Genomic DNA, 14,295 nt, shown 5'->3' on the forward strand with positions numbered 1-14,295 from the left:
CTTTGCTTAAGAAACATGGATTTACTTGGGTCATTTGATCAGAGTACTTGAATGGAATTGAGCCCTTCACCAACTCCTTACTATACAAAAAACTGTTTGAAGTCAGCAATTAATTGGCAAAGTGTGATGCTGGATCTGTGTTGTGAATGTAGAAACTTCCTACATCAGTTTGCTAGGAGATCAAATTTGCCAAGTTTTTTGTTTTTTAATTTTCCATGGCTATTCACTTTTAACATCCTAAATCCCTTTTAGTTTTGAAGAATTTCGTTTTTGCGGTTTCTCAAGGTCCTGCCAGAACTTATAAGCCATTTATAAATAAACCAAACAAATCAGTTATGTTTGTCATTTAATTAATTAATTTTCATTGGGAATGGGTGAAAAAGGGGGGGGGGAGGAAGAGAATATTTTTTAATTCATATTCTGATTATTCTCTGTTAAGAGGATATTTGCATAAATATATTGAATAAAGTTCTAATCAAGGGAAAAAGAATGCATTTTCAAATTATCTTTTGTTTGTCAAAGTGGCCGTTTATGTCTGCAAGAGAACATGTCTTGCTACTCGGACTCACTTCAAAACAATTAACAAGCAGGGTTATTTAAAACAGGAATGGTTGGATTTTTAGATCCTTATGAAGTCCATTTTCATGTAGTAACATGTAGGTATTTTATACCTCTTGTCCTGGTTGATCTAAGCGAGCAGCATATAATTGGTCCCTTTGCGTTTCCTTTTCCTAGTCAGAAAAATAAGGGCATCCGAGTGAACGGAGGTGCGTCACTCATCCTCAGCAGAGGATTCAATCTCCGTGGAGGGGGAGGGGGAGGGGGAGGGAGGTGGCTGACAGGATTTTTCTGACAAAATGGTTCCTCTGTGCTTTCTATACTACAAATTCCAGTATTTTAATGTTTTTTTTTCAAGTAAAAGACACTTTTTTTAAAATTACAATAGAATTCGTTTTAATGACGAAAGAGGGAACATTTTTACCGAAAAGGTGGGCTAATTGTTTATTTAAAAATTGATCACTTTTTTTCAGGTTTTTCACAAAACTGGGGGATATTCACCCCGTTCCCTCCCCCCCCCCCCCCAAAATCCGGCTGTCCCTGCTCATGATATTCATCACTTCATCATTCACTAGTATCGAAATTACCACTTATGGCATAATCACGCCCTCGTGAAAAAATCGATGCTTTAAAACTGATTAGGGGACCACGGCTCTGCCTCCCCCCCACCCCCCCCCCCCCCCCGGCAATAGCGCTATATTTTGAAAGGAAAACTAATCAAGTTGGCAAACAATTTTTACACGATTTTATTATCAAACGATACTGCAAGATTGATTAAAATCTAGCCAAATACTGTTCTAGCTTAGTTATCAGTAGGAAAATCAATATTTACAATGCAGTCGCTGTTACTATAGTAACCCGTAACATAGCTACGTATATTATTTATAATAAAATATTTATACAAACAAGACCAAGAACAGAGAATCAACAACAAAGTCGAATTTGACAGAAACAAACCAACGATATTTGTTAATATAATCATTGTGGTTAATTTGACGTTTCCTCGGCCCGAATCTATCACCTACTGGCTTTTAGCTCACCTGTCCTGAAAACCAGCACATTTGATGGTAATTGAAGAAGACCTGTACAAGCATTTCTGAGATTTGTGTAAGATTAGGCCTACTCAGTACCGGGACTAGTTAACAGTTACGATATGTTCAGGTCCGGCTTTCTGACAGGATATCTCTTGATATAGGTTCAAGTAACATTAAAGGGTGTGAAGACTCGCGCAAAAAGAAACGTCTAATGCCGGTAATCTGACCTAGTTTCGAATGAGCAGAACAGTGTATAAACGATACAGCCATTGGACATCTCAGGTCCAGCTATAGATAACAAGGTATCACGTTCCATTACTGTCTGCATTTTGTAGCGACACAAACAAAACGTCACTTGCAAGCAACAGAAAGTTAACTTTTGCAGATGGACGCATGCGGTTTGGGGCGAGTCTTCAATTCCTTTAAGAAGGCCGTTATTCGTCTAATCGGCGTATTATTATATTTGCCTGCAGAAAGTGGCACGCCGTCTAATCTAGTAAGATTTACAGTTAAATTATTTAGGCTGGCTGAAACATTCTTAAAATTGTTAACGTTTTAATACCCTGATCCATTGTATAAGCCACCATTGACAAAGCCTGACACATGCTTGATATTGAACGGAATGTTATGCGGTGTTGGAATTGCTGCCCGTGGCGTTTCAATGCAAATCATGTTTTTCCCGTCTGAAAATCATTCTTGTGAAAGTTAGTTAAACGCCGACTCAAACTCCACTCTGTACCCGTTATCATGCAACCAATTTTAAATTGACTTAATCTGCTATGAGCAATAATAGTCCACATCCTGTGTTCCGACCTTTAACCCTAAGTAGACTCCAATCACAGACAGTGCAACACTTGCAACCCATTCCTCCGTGCCATGCGGATTTAATTTGTTGACAAATTTCAGTGTCTCTTTCCAAAATCTTTCTGCGTGACTTCGTTGAATCAGTGATAACGTCAATCTCATTTCATTCCACATATACTGTAAGTCCGTGCCACCGAGGGCTATGATAGGTAAACACGTGACCATAATCTTACCCATGAATATATATATCGACATAAGTATGAGATTTTGGATCTTTTGGGGTCCAGGTTCTACTACGTCGTTGTAAGTGTCATTCGAGGTAAAAACCAAATAATTCCACTTCAGGTGGACCACTAAACCGAGTACGCTGGCAGGCAAAACGACCTGCATCCAAAGGTTAGTGACTGACCTTATGACCCTGTAGTCTCTCACCATGGAGACGATGCGTTTTCTGCAAGCTTGGACATTGCCTTCGTTGCAATAACAGTATTTGACGAGGAAGAGAAGTTCCTCTCGCAGTGAAGTCCTTAACATATAAACGTAGTTACAAAACAGTGAAAAGAATATCACCCCAATTGTTCCGCTGATTATTAGGACACATAATGATTGACCATCGCAACGGGAATATTTCGGCGTGTCGTAATAGACTAGATAAGACATGAAGGAGGAAATTACGCACATGATGAAGGAAATTAGTAAGAACGAGGTGCAAGAAAATGGCCGATTTTTAGCAGAGACAGGGAGGAACCGTAGACGTCTGACGACAAATGGTTCCTCGAGGAACATCCATAAACACCACGCGATGCTACAACAATCCAAGGTCCTAATGGTCTCTTTACTGACGAAGAAGAAGTAGAGACGGCTCAGCGAGCATCCCAGAGGCAGAATCATCAAGTTCACGCTGTAGGTTGTCATGGAGATGAAGTGAATGATACGGTGCGTTTGGCCGAAATATCTGATCATGGTGAAGCAGAAGACATAGCCAGTAGAGATGGCGCATAATAATAACAACATCGCGGACATCCCAAAATAAGTTCTTCTTAATGATGACCTCAAATCTGAAATTAAAAAGAAAAAGGAAACACTAAAACAGGTTTTCAGTACAAGCTAGGAAGGCCATATATATCCTGAATAGGCTACTATATAAACTGACCACTTAATTCTGAATTTGTTACCAAAAATTGAACCGTTTGAATAAGCCTTGGTAATTAATGTTTCTGAAGTAGTGACGTTGCTGGCTAATATTCATTTCCTTTACCCACAAGTCTTGTACGCTTCAAGACAGGACAGTGAATGGTTGGTAGTGTGGGAGGGGAGAAGAGGGGAAGGGAGGGGGATGACGGATAGAGAGGTAGGACCAGCTTCAATGTTTCGGATCAAATTATCGTGTTTTACACTATAATGTAATCCAGTAAGCAGGACTTACCATTGAAATGCATCTATACTTCTAAACGATCACTCTCTCATTTTGTTATTAATTTCCCCCAACCCCACCACCCCCCCCCCCCACTCTCCCAATTGCCGCGACATTTAACTTCTCATTTCTTCAGATAAAATAACATATTTTTACCATTGGGGTAACCTTGTATCTGACTAAATTTAAAACAGTATTTTTTGTAAAGGTATGATATACTAAGCTCAAGATATGTTTGTTTTTCACCAATTCATTTCCTGCTCGCCCCACATGCTGATCTCGTACAGACATTCTCTGTGGCTGTCATAATTGTGCTATACATGTACGGAAGCGTATTGGAACTCATTCACATTGAAGACTTATACAGTCATTGCAATGCTTAAATCTGAAACAAGATACGACAAGACAGTGAACGTATATTTAGGGTAGGCCTTTACAGCAGGGATTCCCTAACTGGGGTGCATGAACCCCCAAGGGGTGCGTGAGTCCATCCTAGGGGGTTCGTGAGACGTTTCTGAAAGTCAAAACTATAGTACTTTTTGTTGAGCTAACATCTGATATGTCATAGACTTTAGTAATGTACAAAAGTCGTACCTATCAACAAACTCTTTTCGCGTTCCATGCGCATATGTTGCCATAGTAATACCGTACCATGCATGTGATATTTGATCTTTTTTACGAAGCACTGTTATACGTATTATAGTATAATAATGACTCAGATCGTGTCTCGAAAAGTTGGGGGTTCGTGGATAACTCAGACATCCACAGGGGGTTCGTGGGGGGGGGGGGATAAAGTTAGGGAAACCCTGGTAAACAGCCTCGTTGATGGTGTGATATACATGTGTTTCCACTGTCTATAGAGCTATATATAGGGAAACACAGCTCCGGGATATCCGGGGGAAATCACCATGATGTCATTCTTCACAACTTCCTACATTTACTATGCTTGAAAGAACACAAATTGACACGATCGAGACTTGATAAAGTCGAGGTTAGATTAATAAGTAACAAAGGGTACAAAGTCGCCAAGATTAAGACCATATCAGCTTTTTATACCAGCATGAATCAGCTCAGTAGAGATGACATATTTGTCCCGTAGTGCATATAAATAGTTTTACTGGTCACGTTTATGATTCTATTTAAAGAAGCAAAGCACAAATTCTTTAGTAATAGGAAACCATATAGCTTCTTGCAAATGTAGTTTGCAGGCCTATAGAACACACAAAGGTTAATCGTCCAACGCCTCTATGCAAAATACTCGAGAAAAGTTATCAAATGACAAACTTGAAGCGATTTTTACTGTAATAAAAAACATCACTTTACAAATAAACTGTGGTGCATATCACATAAAACATCGCACCCAAGGCTTTGAAGATTTGGCAATTCTAATAAAGCACAAAAGTGCGTTAATTATCTTTGTAATTGTAATCGTCTGGGTATATATCACTCTCATGTCAAATTCAATTACAATTCAACTAAAGAATGAATTATAACTACCCCGCTACGTACCATGTCGCCCCCCCCCCACCCATCACATATGCTTCCGTATATATGCATTCTCTCATATGCTATTGCCATAGAAATCGAAGTAATCTATTGCATATTATATAATACCTAATTGTATTCTGGTCATTTGATTGGTCAATTGCTCGTTGATTGCATGCAACATCCGCTCTATTCCACTCTATGAAATAGAACCATGGGTTATACTTTTTTGGTAGCACTTTTTTTCAATGGTAAGAGAGCAGAGAAACCTGTCTGTTCAAAACAATCTGTTGCATGAGTGCGTTTCACCCATCTTAATCAGGTGCGTATCCAGGGGGGGGGGAGTTAGGGGCGCGCGCCCCCCGGGTAAGGAAAAGAGGAGAGAAAAAAAGAGAAGAAAAAGGGAAAAAGAGGGGGGAAAAAAGAAAAGGAGGAGAGGAAGGAAGGGAAAAGAAAAAGAAAAAAGAGAGAAAAGGAGGGAGTAGAAGAAAGCCAAGACCTCGGGAAGAGAAAGAGGAACAGTCATAGTTAAAGCGCTGATCCCTACTATATACACAGGGTAGCCAGTGACAGATCAAGGATTACGGAGGGGGTGTGCGCCTCACCCTACCCCTTACATCGACAACTCCATTTTTGACGTTTCCATTTTTCCTCTCTCACTAATGTATCTATATAAGTACTATATATGGTCTATCATAACGCGTGTGTGTGTATGTACGGCTAAAACAATTGTACAATTGTGCTATATGGAACCAACTGTGCACTGGTCTTGAACTCGACCGAGTCGTCGGGGAACATGACGCATTTCGGGAAGGGGGCGACCCCCCCCCCCGAGCAAATTTCTTTATGACATCGCTAGTACTTTCAAAATAGACAATGCTTAGATGCAACTTACAAGGCCTGGGAAGTGTCATTTCCAGCGATCTGGGAGGCATTGTCGGCCAAATTTTTTATTGTACGCTTCGCGCCAACTTATGATGGCGCTTCGCTTAGATAGTTTGCCTACAGGCTTCGCCCCTCCCTTGGCAATTACTCGCTACACGCCTGTTCGAATTTGTAAAACAAAGAGCAGATATAATATCATATCAGTGAGCATTGAAATACATGTTCCACGATGAACAGCCTCAAAAACTGTCTATGTGTGTAGTCAAAGGCGTAGGAGCCCAATTGGATTTGGGGGCTGTAATGACTTGCCCGTAAAATATAACCAAAACTTTTCGCGCGCTTCGCGCGCGTTCAACATATAGATGCCAATATCATATCAGCAAGCATCGGTCATTACATTGCATGGCATCGTGTACCTTACGGTCCGTGAAAGTTGCACAGTATACCGCCGGATGCTAATGTAAACAGCGAAATGTCTGATGTAGATGGAGAAAAAGCATACAGATCCATCTATGTCAAAACTCTCTTTTACAGTATAGTAATGTCGGCCAAGCTTACAACTTTATTTTAATTACCAAGGAGATAATTTTTAAGCTATTCATTGCTATTTATTTTTCTTTCAGTAGGTGCCCGAAAAAAATGGGAAAAATTTGGTTGCGGGGGGGGGGGGGGGGCTGCAGCCCCCGCCTCCTGCGGGACCTACGCCTATGTGTGTAGTGTTCGGTTGAAGGAAATATCTGCTATTTTTCATTTCCTTCAACCAAGTTTTATAAAAGCCATTATAAGAGGTTTTAATATTTCTACACCAATAAATTAACTGTGTCTGAATTTTCCTGACCAACATTCTTCATCATACTTTCCTCTACTCGTGCAATTTTGACCTGTCTGTTAGGGGTTCAAGGAGGTTTTTCTATATTGGTTGTCCATAGATTGAATTTTGTGCAACATTATGGGTATGTTTTAAAGTGATTTTATTCACGAGAAATGTGAATTTTCAAATTCTCAACAAATAATGGGCTTAAAACCTTGAAAAGTGGGGCTTTCGGATATTGTGGGCAGTGACGTAGAATCACCTACAAAAGCAATGATCCATAGGACATGCAATGAGGTCGAACATGATGTGTGACTGGTGACAATCTTCAAAAAGGTTATGGATGGAAGGGAAAAAATGGGAAATACTTGGTTCTCAGGCAAAAGTGTACATCTGGTTGGTCATTTTCAAGCCCGAGAAGTGCCATTTCCGGTGATCTGGGGGGTATCAAAACCAGAAATTTTCTTGTACGCTCCGCGCCAACCGATGGTGGCGCTCCGCTTAGATAGTAATTCGCGCCCCCCGGGTTAGAAAATCCTGGATACGCGCCTGTTAATATAATATGTTGTATAAAAACAAATAATGAATGGTTTCCATTCGTGCAATAGTGCAAATATTTTATTCGTTGAAAGATGTAATTTGTTCGATCTTTCAACTCATGAAATATTTGCACTAATGCACTCATAACCATTCATTATTTGCATATTACCTACGCGGCGAACCGATACCGTATGACCTACCATGAAGGCCCATAGTCTTTATATACCTTTCATTTCAACCGTACCGTAGCCTTTACCCCCATCCTACCGTTATAAGGCTTACCTTTGCAAATACCATTCCCTGTATAGATACTATACTCTTCTTAACCATGCAAAGGCTGGCAAAAAGTTTCGTATCACATCCTCATCTCCTCCATATATCAGATCATACCCCAGTCACCCTAACCTACTATACGCATTCATATATTATACTATTTCATCGTATCCTACCGTATAATACCTGTAGCTTTACCCTACCGTACCATACTAGGCCCATATATGTATATAGTACCATAACATAATATGCCATGTAATGACATACGATGCCATGTTTTTCTACAATGGTCACCGCAACACACTTTTTCATAGCATATAGGCCTTACCTTCCCTAGCATATACCATGTCATACCAAAGCATATATACATATACCCTTCCCTACCATAACATATATCATCAATCTTATACTACCGTACCAAACCATACCATACCATAACATAACATAACAAACCATAACATACCATAACAAACCATAACATATCATACCATAACATACCATACCATACCATACCTAACGAAATTTAAAAGCCGGATATTATTCTAATTATGTCGATCAGGATCACAGAACTTGCATATACATCTCCTCATAAGATTTTATAACGTTGTAATTTCTTTCGAGAAAAACGTAGCCCGTAAATTAAATAAATAGTCACAATTAGAGCTGGTTTTCTTACCGAAAGTTTGTTTTTCTAGTCGGAAGCTGTCGTCCAGTAATGTTGTTTTGCCTTCGTTGATTGAACAACCTAAATCCTCTGTACAAGTCTCAGATAAAATACTCCGGACACTTGTTTTCTTCTCCTTCCAGCTCAACACTCCTAGAGGTATCAATTGGAGATGCAGCCACATGGACACTCTATAACCCTTACGTTTGTCTCCAAGTAATGGTTCATGCTCCATTTTGTTTCTTTTCAACGTCCGTCTCCCTAGGCGGTGAATATTTCTTCTTTTATCTACATTTATCCAGAAGACAAAATAAGCCTATATATTGTAATCTCTTAAATGGTTAGGTTTGTTACCATGGAGTGTCTCTCCGTTCGTCCGTCTTTCCGACTTATATCAATATGTTGATTGATTCAAACAATTGAGGTTGGCTATACCTAATCCCGATCTAATACTAGAGGCAAACATGTACAGTAATTGTATGCACTCCCCTAATTCTCGAGTTTGTAACAACAATCACGAAACTAGTCATTCACTTCCGCAATTGCCTCGAGTATTGATCGTGTACATACATTATCATCGTGTACTGTTTGTGTAAACTTCACCTAACTTTCAGTTTTGACATGTTGTCATAGTCCGATTAACTAAGCACGAGATCTGTTCCTTGCGATAATATGTCACGTGATTTACTTAAAATCACAAAGACAGTTTCCTTCCAGACGATTGTTCCTGGGCTAATTAACTATTCCTGAAATTTTAGGTCACTCAATTAAGTTACGTTATACGTAATTAATGTAAGACATGCATGCATGTAGAAAAGGGTATTTACATTTATGTATGACTCACAAAAGACTGGGCAACATTATTGCAGCAAACGAAATTCAATTTTTCTTTTATGCGATGACGTCACACACATTTGTTTTTATCATCAGTCGTGTTAGTTTCGATAACATTCACAACAATACAGGCTTCGATGTCTGTCTTATGTTCATCAACGGATATTGTATGGAAACAAAAAAAAACATAAGGAAGCGGTTTATGATTCGTTAGCACGAAAAATTCGCGGCGGTCTAATTATGACGGAAATGTCTAGTCGCGCACTATGTAGCGTATATCCGCCAATGTTTCTTTACTAAATGCGCTGGGTCGATCTTTACTATTCATCAAGCAATGAGTGATTCGTTCATGTGATTACTTCTATGTTTGATTCGTTCCTCCTGTGTAAAGCGTAATGTAGAAAGGGGAGGAAAATATAACAGCCGTAGCATCAAGTCCCTATTTTTATGTAGGGAGACTCATTCGCGTCGGTGAGCAGTCTCAGCAGTCTACGCAGTATGCTGTTAAGAGTTCTCTGCCGAGTACGCTGTACCGCGTTTCAGCCGATTGAACTAGAGAAGAAAGAAATTGGAAACAATTTTCGTCCACCAACTGTTGAAGCGCGCCACCAACTACGACGTCCCAATCATCGGGGCAGTGGGATTAGGATGCTGCAATAATTTGGCGTTAGAGGGAACAGATCTGTTGACAAAGTGCATAGCTAGTCGAGTTTTGCCCCGTGCCGATAATGCGCGCAAACTGCGCGAATACTTAGGATTACTTCATTTCTATCGCCGCTTCATACCTCGCTGCGCGCAATTACTTCATCCGCTAACTGATGAACTGCAAGATAATATCAAGAAGTCTACAGCAGTTCATTGGACCGAAGGAGCGCAATTAGCTCATATATATACGTTGGGAATCAATCTTATGTTGCAGGAATTCGAACGAATCGACGTTAAGCACGCACTTTGACGGGTTAATAGCAACACCACATTTTTTTTCTCACCGAGCAAATAGTTGAGAAAAGAGTGTGCTCTTCGGGGTTAACGCTGGCTACAAGCAAATCATTGATGCGAAACAGCGTGTGAATTTGTCAATAAACCTCTGTAAGGTTTGCGCTGCGTTGTGTTATCGGAACGGCATGCATACGAACTTATAAAGGACAAAAGGCGTAATAATTATTGCTGTTTTGCACAACATGTCTAGGGGCTTCGACGGGGATATGATGATAAGCGCGCACTAAATCGATTGCAGGGAAAATTTTGCCATCCGTATTTCGCGAGGGAGAATCCTTGCGAGATCGCGATCGTAGTACCGTTTAAATGCTTATTTAGCTCGCTAAGCTGCCGCGTTAGGTTATCTACCTGCTATCCATCTGCCTTCGGACGAACGTAGTTGTCGCCACCGTGCTAATTGTAGGATCAAGCGACTTCGACAATTTTATCTTCAATTTCAACCAATTGCCCCAGCGTAGTATTGTCGATGCAATATGCAAGCACTATGTTGACGTTTGCCGGCAATCGTTGCAGGCAAAGATGGATGGAGCCCTCTAATTTTCGAACGCCTAACAATTATTGATGCATGTGGCGCAATAACTGCGAGGGTTTTCGGGCTCTCAGTTTGACCTCATTTAATAACATTTGCAAGCGCTTCTGTTCGGATAAAGCAGTGTTCGGATAGAGCAGTGCGCTTAATCAGGTTTTCCTTCAGAGTATAGTAAGGGTATTTCGCGGGCGGCGTGAAAAGTAACTCTCTCACTGCTTGCGTTATGTTAGGCGTTAGCGATGAAACAATTTATTCATATTTTGAAGACTGGGCCGTAATATATACTGCTAAATTTGGCTTGAACCTGGGCAAAACATAGCAGAGGATCGTTCAAGAGGATGGTTATTGATCGTGGGTTCGCTATGTGGTAGAAAACTCTCGGTTGAAAAATATGGACTATGAGCGATTGAAGAAAGTACTTGACGAATGTGTAGAGAAATAATGTAAAACAGTCAAAAGGATTCTCGAATTACGTCGAGGTCACCACTTTGTTGTAAGTGTGTAGTAAGGCAATGAATATCGTGAATTCCCAGTAAAGTATAGATCGGTGGCAAACGTAAGTTCCATTGAGAAGAACATATATGTCTATAGTAGGATATACGTTACACATACGGGAGGATACTTAATAAACCTCTATATCTCTCGGGGCCACGCGGAAAAGTGGTCGTGGATTCTCTCTTAGAAATCCTTACACAAAAATAGGGTCACCCATGACTCAGAGGGGTACACGGGAAGAACTATGAATAGAGTGAGGGCGTACTATCGAAATAGCCAAAAAGTACCGTGATAGTATTGCGTCACAACCTATGAACAAGCGATATGAGTATTGATAATGGGCACAAGAGCAAGTTTTGTTATGACGGGGAAGGTTGGGGTGGGGGAGGTAAGATGTTATCCCATTCTCGGAAAGAGGGTGAGAAATTTTAAATAAACGAAAACCGGTGCTCTATTTTGTTAAGTTTGGTGGAAAAATTCGACAAGTTTTAAATCTTTAGATTTACCGTACATAACTGCTAAAATGTCATATATTTATGGACTGTTGACTATATATATATATATATAGTCAATAGTCAATTTATATGTATATATATATATTTATATAGATATATATATATATATAAATATATAGATATATATAAATATATATATATATATATATATATCAATGTGATGGGTGGGTCCCTTAATTTAAATTTGTCTGATAAAATGTCGAAATAATTCGTCATATACCGATTTAAATTGTCCTACGTCAAATTAAACTGGTATATCTTGATTTAAACTGGAAAAAAAATCCACCTAAACTGGTACAAGACGATTTAATTGAACACATGTCGATATAAATCGTGGTATATGTTGATTTCCCTTGATCTGGTACAAATGGCCCGACAAACAGTAGTCTATGTTAGCTAAGACCCTGGCATAACACGGCTTTAGTATTCCTCTTTGCTGCCACACTTACGCCCCCCCCCCCACCCTCGCTAAGGATATTTTGTTCGATACTATAGGGTAAATTCCAGAGCCGTATATTTAGAAATAAATATACGGCTCTGGTAAATTCACAAGACGAGTGCCCTCTATTTCGTCCCAATTTAATTCCTAACAACAAGAGACTGCAGGCAAAGACGATACGAATTTTACGAAAGAAAACTCATTGCGGGCTTGGGATGGTCCAGGTTCTTCCTTCTCACAGTCGAAATTTTATTAATCTTTTCTTTTATATGAACAATAAAATCACATGTAACTAGCAAATTCTAAAATGTATTCAAGGTATGAAATGACAAAGAAAAAAAAAAAAATGAAAAACGAGGGAAGAGAACGGTTTACTTGTGAAGTTAATACACAATAATGTTATAATTTTCTTTGGATTTTAATGTCGAAAGGTTTCTTTAAATTGATCAATATATTTGTAGTTATTTTTACGACGCTGAGCTTCCACATATGCATATGGGAGACATGGGAGACATGGGCGTCAGCAGGTTTCAGAAAGTGAGGGGGACACTATACTATCTAAGCGGAGCGCCACCATTGGTTGGCGCGTAGCGTACCAGAAAATTTTGGGTACATAAGACCCCCTAGATCGCAGGAGACGGCCTTCCTGAGTCGTTTTTAGTTACATCAGAACCAGATCTGTGAGGAGAAATTTTGTCTCACAAAACTTAATTCCGACAGAAAGTACTGGTAGAAAGATGCCGTTCTGACACCAAGGGAGACGAATTACACAGCGTCCATCTCAAACGAAATATTTTTGGTAGTTTGGTATCATATAATACCCTGCATACAGGCAGAATACTGTCTGTAGGGCCTAAAATATATGATATTACCTTCCTGGTGGGGTCTTCGACTTGTTTTCAAGTTGAAATGCGTCGTTTTCTCTGATTCACAGTGTAGGGCAAGGGGAATTCCATTTCTGGCGAGAAGGGGTGCTTCCACAAAACACTCTAAAACATCGTTCAAACATCGCACAAAATTTTATCAGAGGTCTCGGACGAAGCGGGGAGGGTGAATATCAGAGGAAGGGGGATAAAGGGCCAAGCACTGTTCTAATTTCCAGTGCAATTTATTGATAATGATTCTTAAGTTAGATTCTACTTGAATCAGCTCAGCAATTGTGATAGAAAATCGCGCAAATGCATGTGATTTTTTTAATAACTGCTCTGAAAAGTGGGGGGGGACAAATGATATGATATCCCCTCCACTTTTGAAAGTGGGGGGGGGACATGTCCCCCCCGTCCCCCACCTGTTGACGCCCATGATGGGAGAAACCGAATGGCTTATTATTCACACTTCACTTCGGGTGCCCTTCAGAGCAGCTTCAATTTCCATACCCTTGACCATGGTCATTTTTAGCAACGAGTTTCCAAAGTTGTATGCATTTGTAAACTAAGTTTTGTACTCACTGACATAAGCAAATATTCTGCTATATGCTGTAAATGCCATAAGGGATCTGAAATCACTCCCAAAAATAGTGTCCGAATTTCTTACACCAAATGTACTTACACCCAAATCCTATTTTGTTACAGGCCTATCTCTAAAATTATATTCCCTCATTGCATGTTAGCAGTTCTTTTCTGAGACAGTAGACCACACTTTGTGGGATTAAGGGCGTGCTAGATCTGTTTCCTGATGAATAGATTCATTATTCTGCCCCCCCCCCACCCCGCCCCGGATCTTCGCACGTCACCAAACGCTAAAATCTATTTATAGTAACATGGAAATTCCTTTCTTTTACTTCTCATGGCGTATACAAAACTATGTACAATGTTGCAGTGTCTGGTATAGGGAAAACATCAGGGTGAAGGGGTAGTTTAGGACAAGAATGAAATACTGATATCACATAGCCTGAACGTACGTCATTCAATACAACATCACTGGCTCAGCCATTCGACAAGTTTCGTCAAAGATGTAACGATATCGTAAATCAACTGGGTGTCCCTTCTGCACCACCGTAGAAAAACGATCTTTTTA

The 14,295-nt window shown here is 39.9% G+C and overlaps 1 protein-coding gene across 1 annotated transcript; it reads right to left on the minus strand.

Moving 5' to 3' along the window:
* Nucleotides 1-1,288: 1,288 nt before the first annotated feature.
* LOC139984585 (uncharacterized) lies at nt 1,289-9,295 on the minus strand. Its single transcript, XM_071998534.1, has 2 exons — nt 8,481-9,295; nt 1,289-3,454 (listed from the first exon to the last, which is right to left on the minus strand). Exons 1-2 carry the CDS (start codon nt 8,701-8,703, stop codon nt 2,370-2,372), a joined length of 1,308 nt encoding a protein of 435 aa, XP_071854635.1. The 5' UTR covers nt 8,704-9,295; the 3' UTR covers nt 1,289-2,369.
* Nucleotides 9,296-14,295: the final 5,000 nt, after the last annotated feature.

Source organism: Apostichopus japonicus, chromosome 17 (assembly GCF_037975245.1).
Source record: "Apostichopus japonicus isolate 1M-3 chromosome 17, ASM3797524v1, whole genome shotgun sequence".
Lineage (NCBI taxonomy): Eukaryota > Metazoa > Echinodermata > Holothuroidea > Aspidochirotida > Stichopodidae > Apostichopus > Apostichopus japonicus.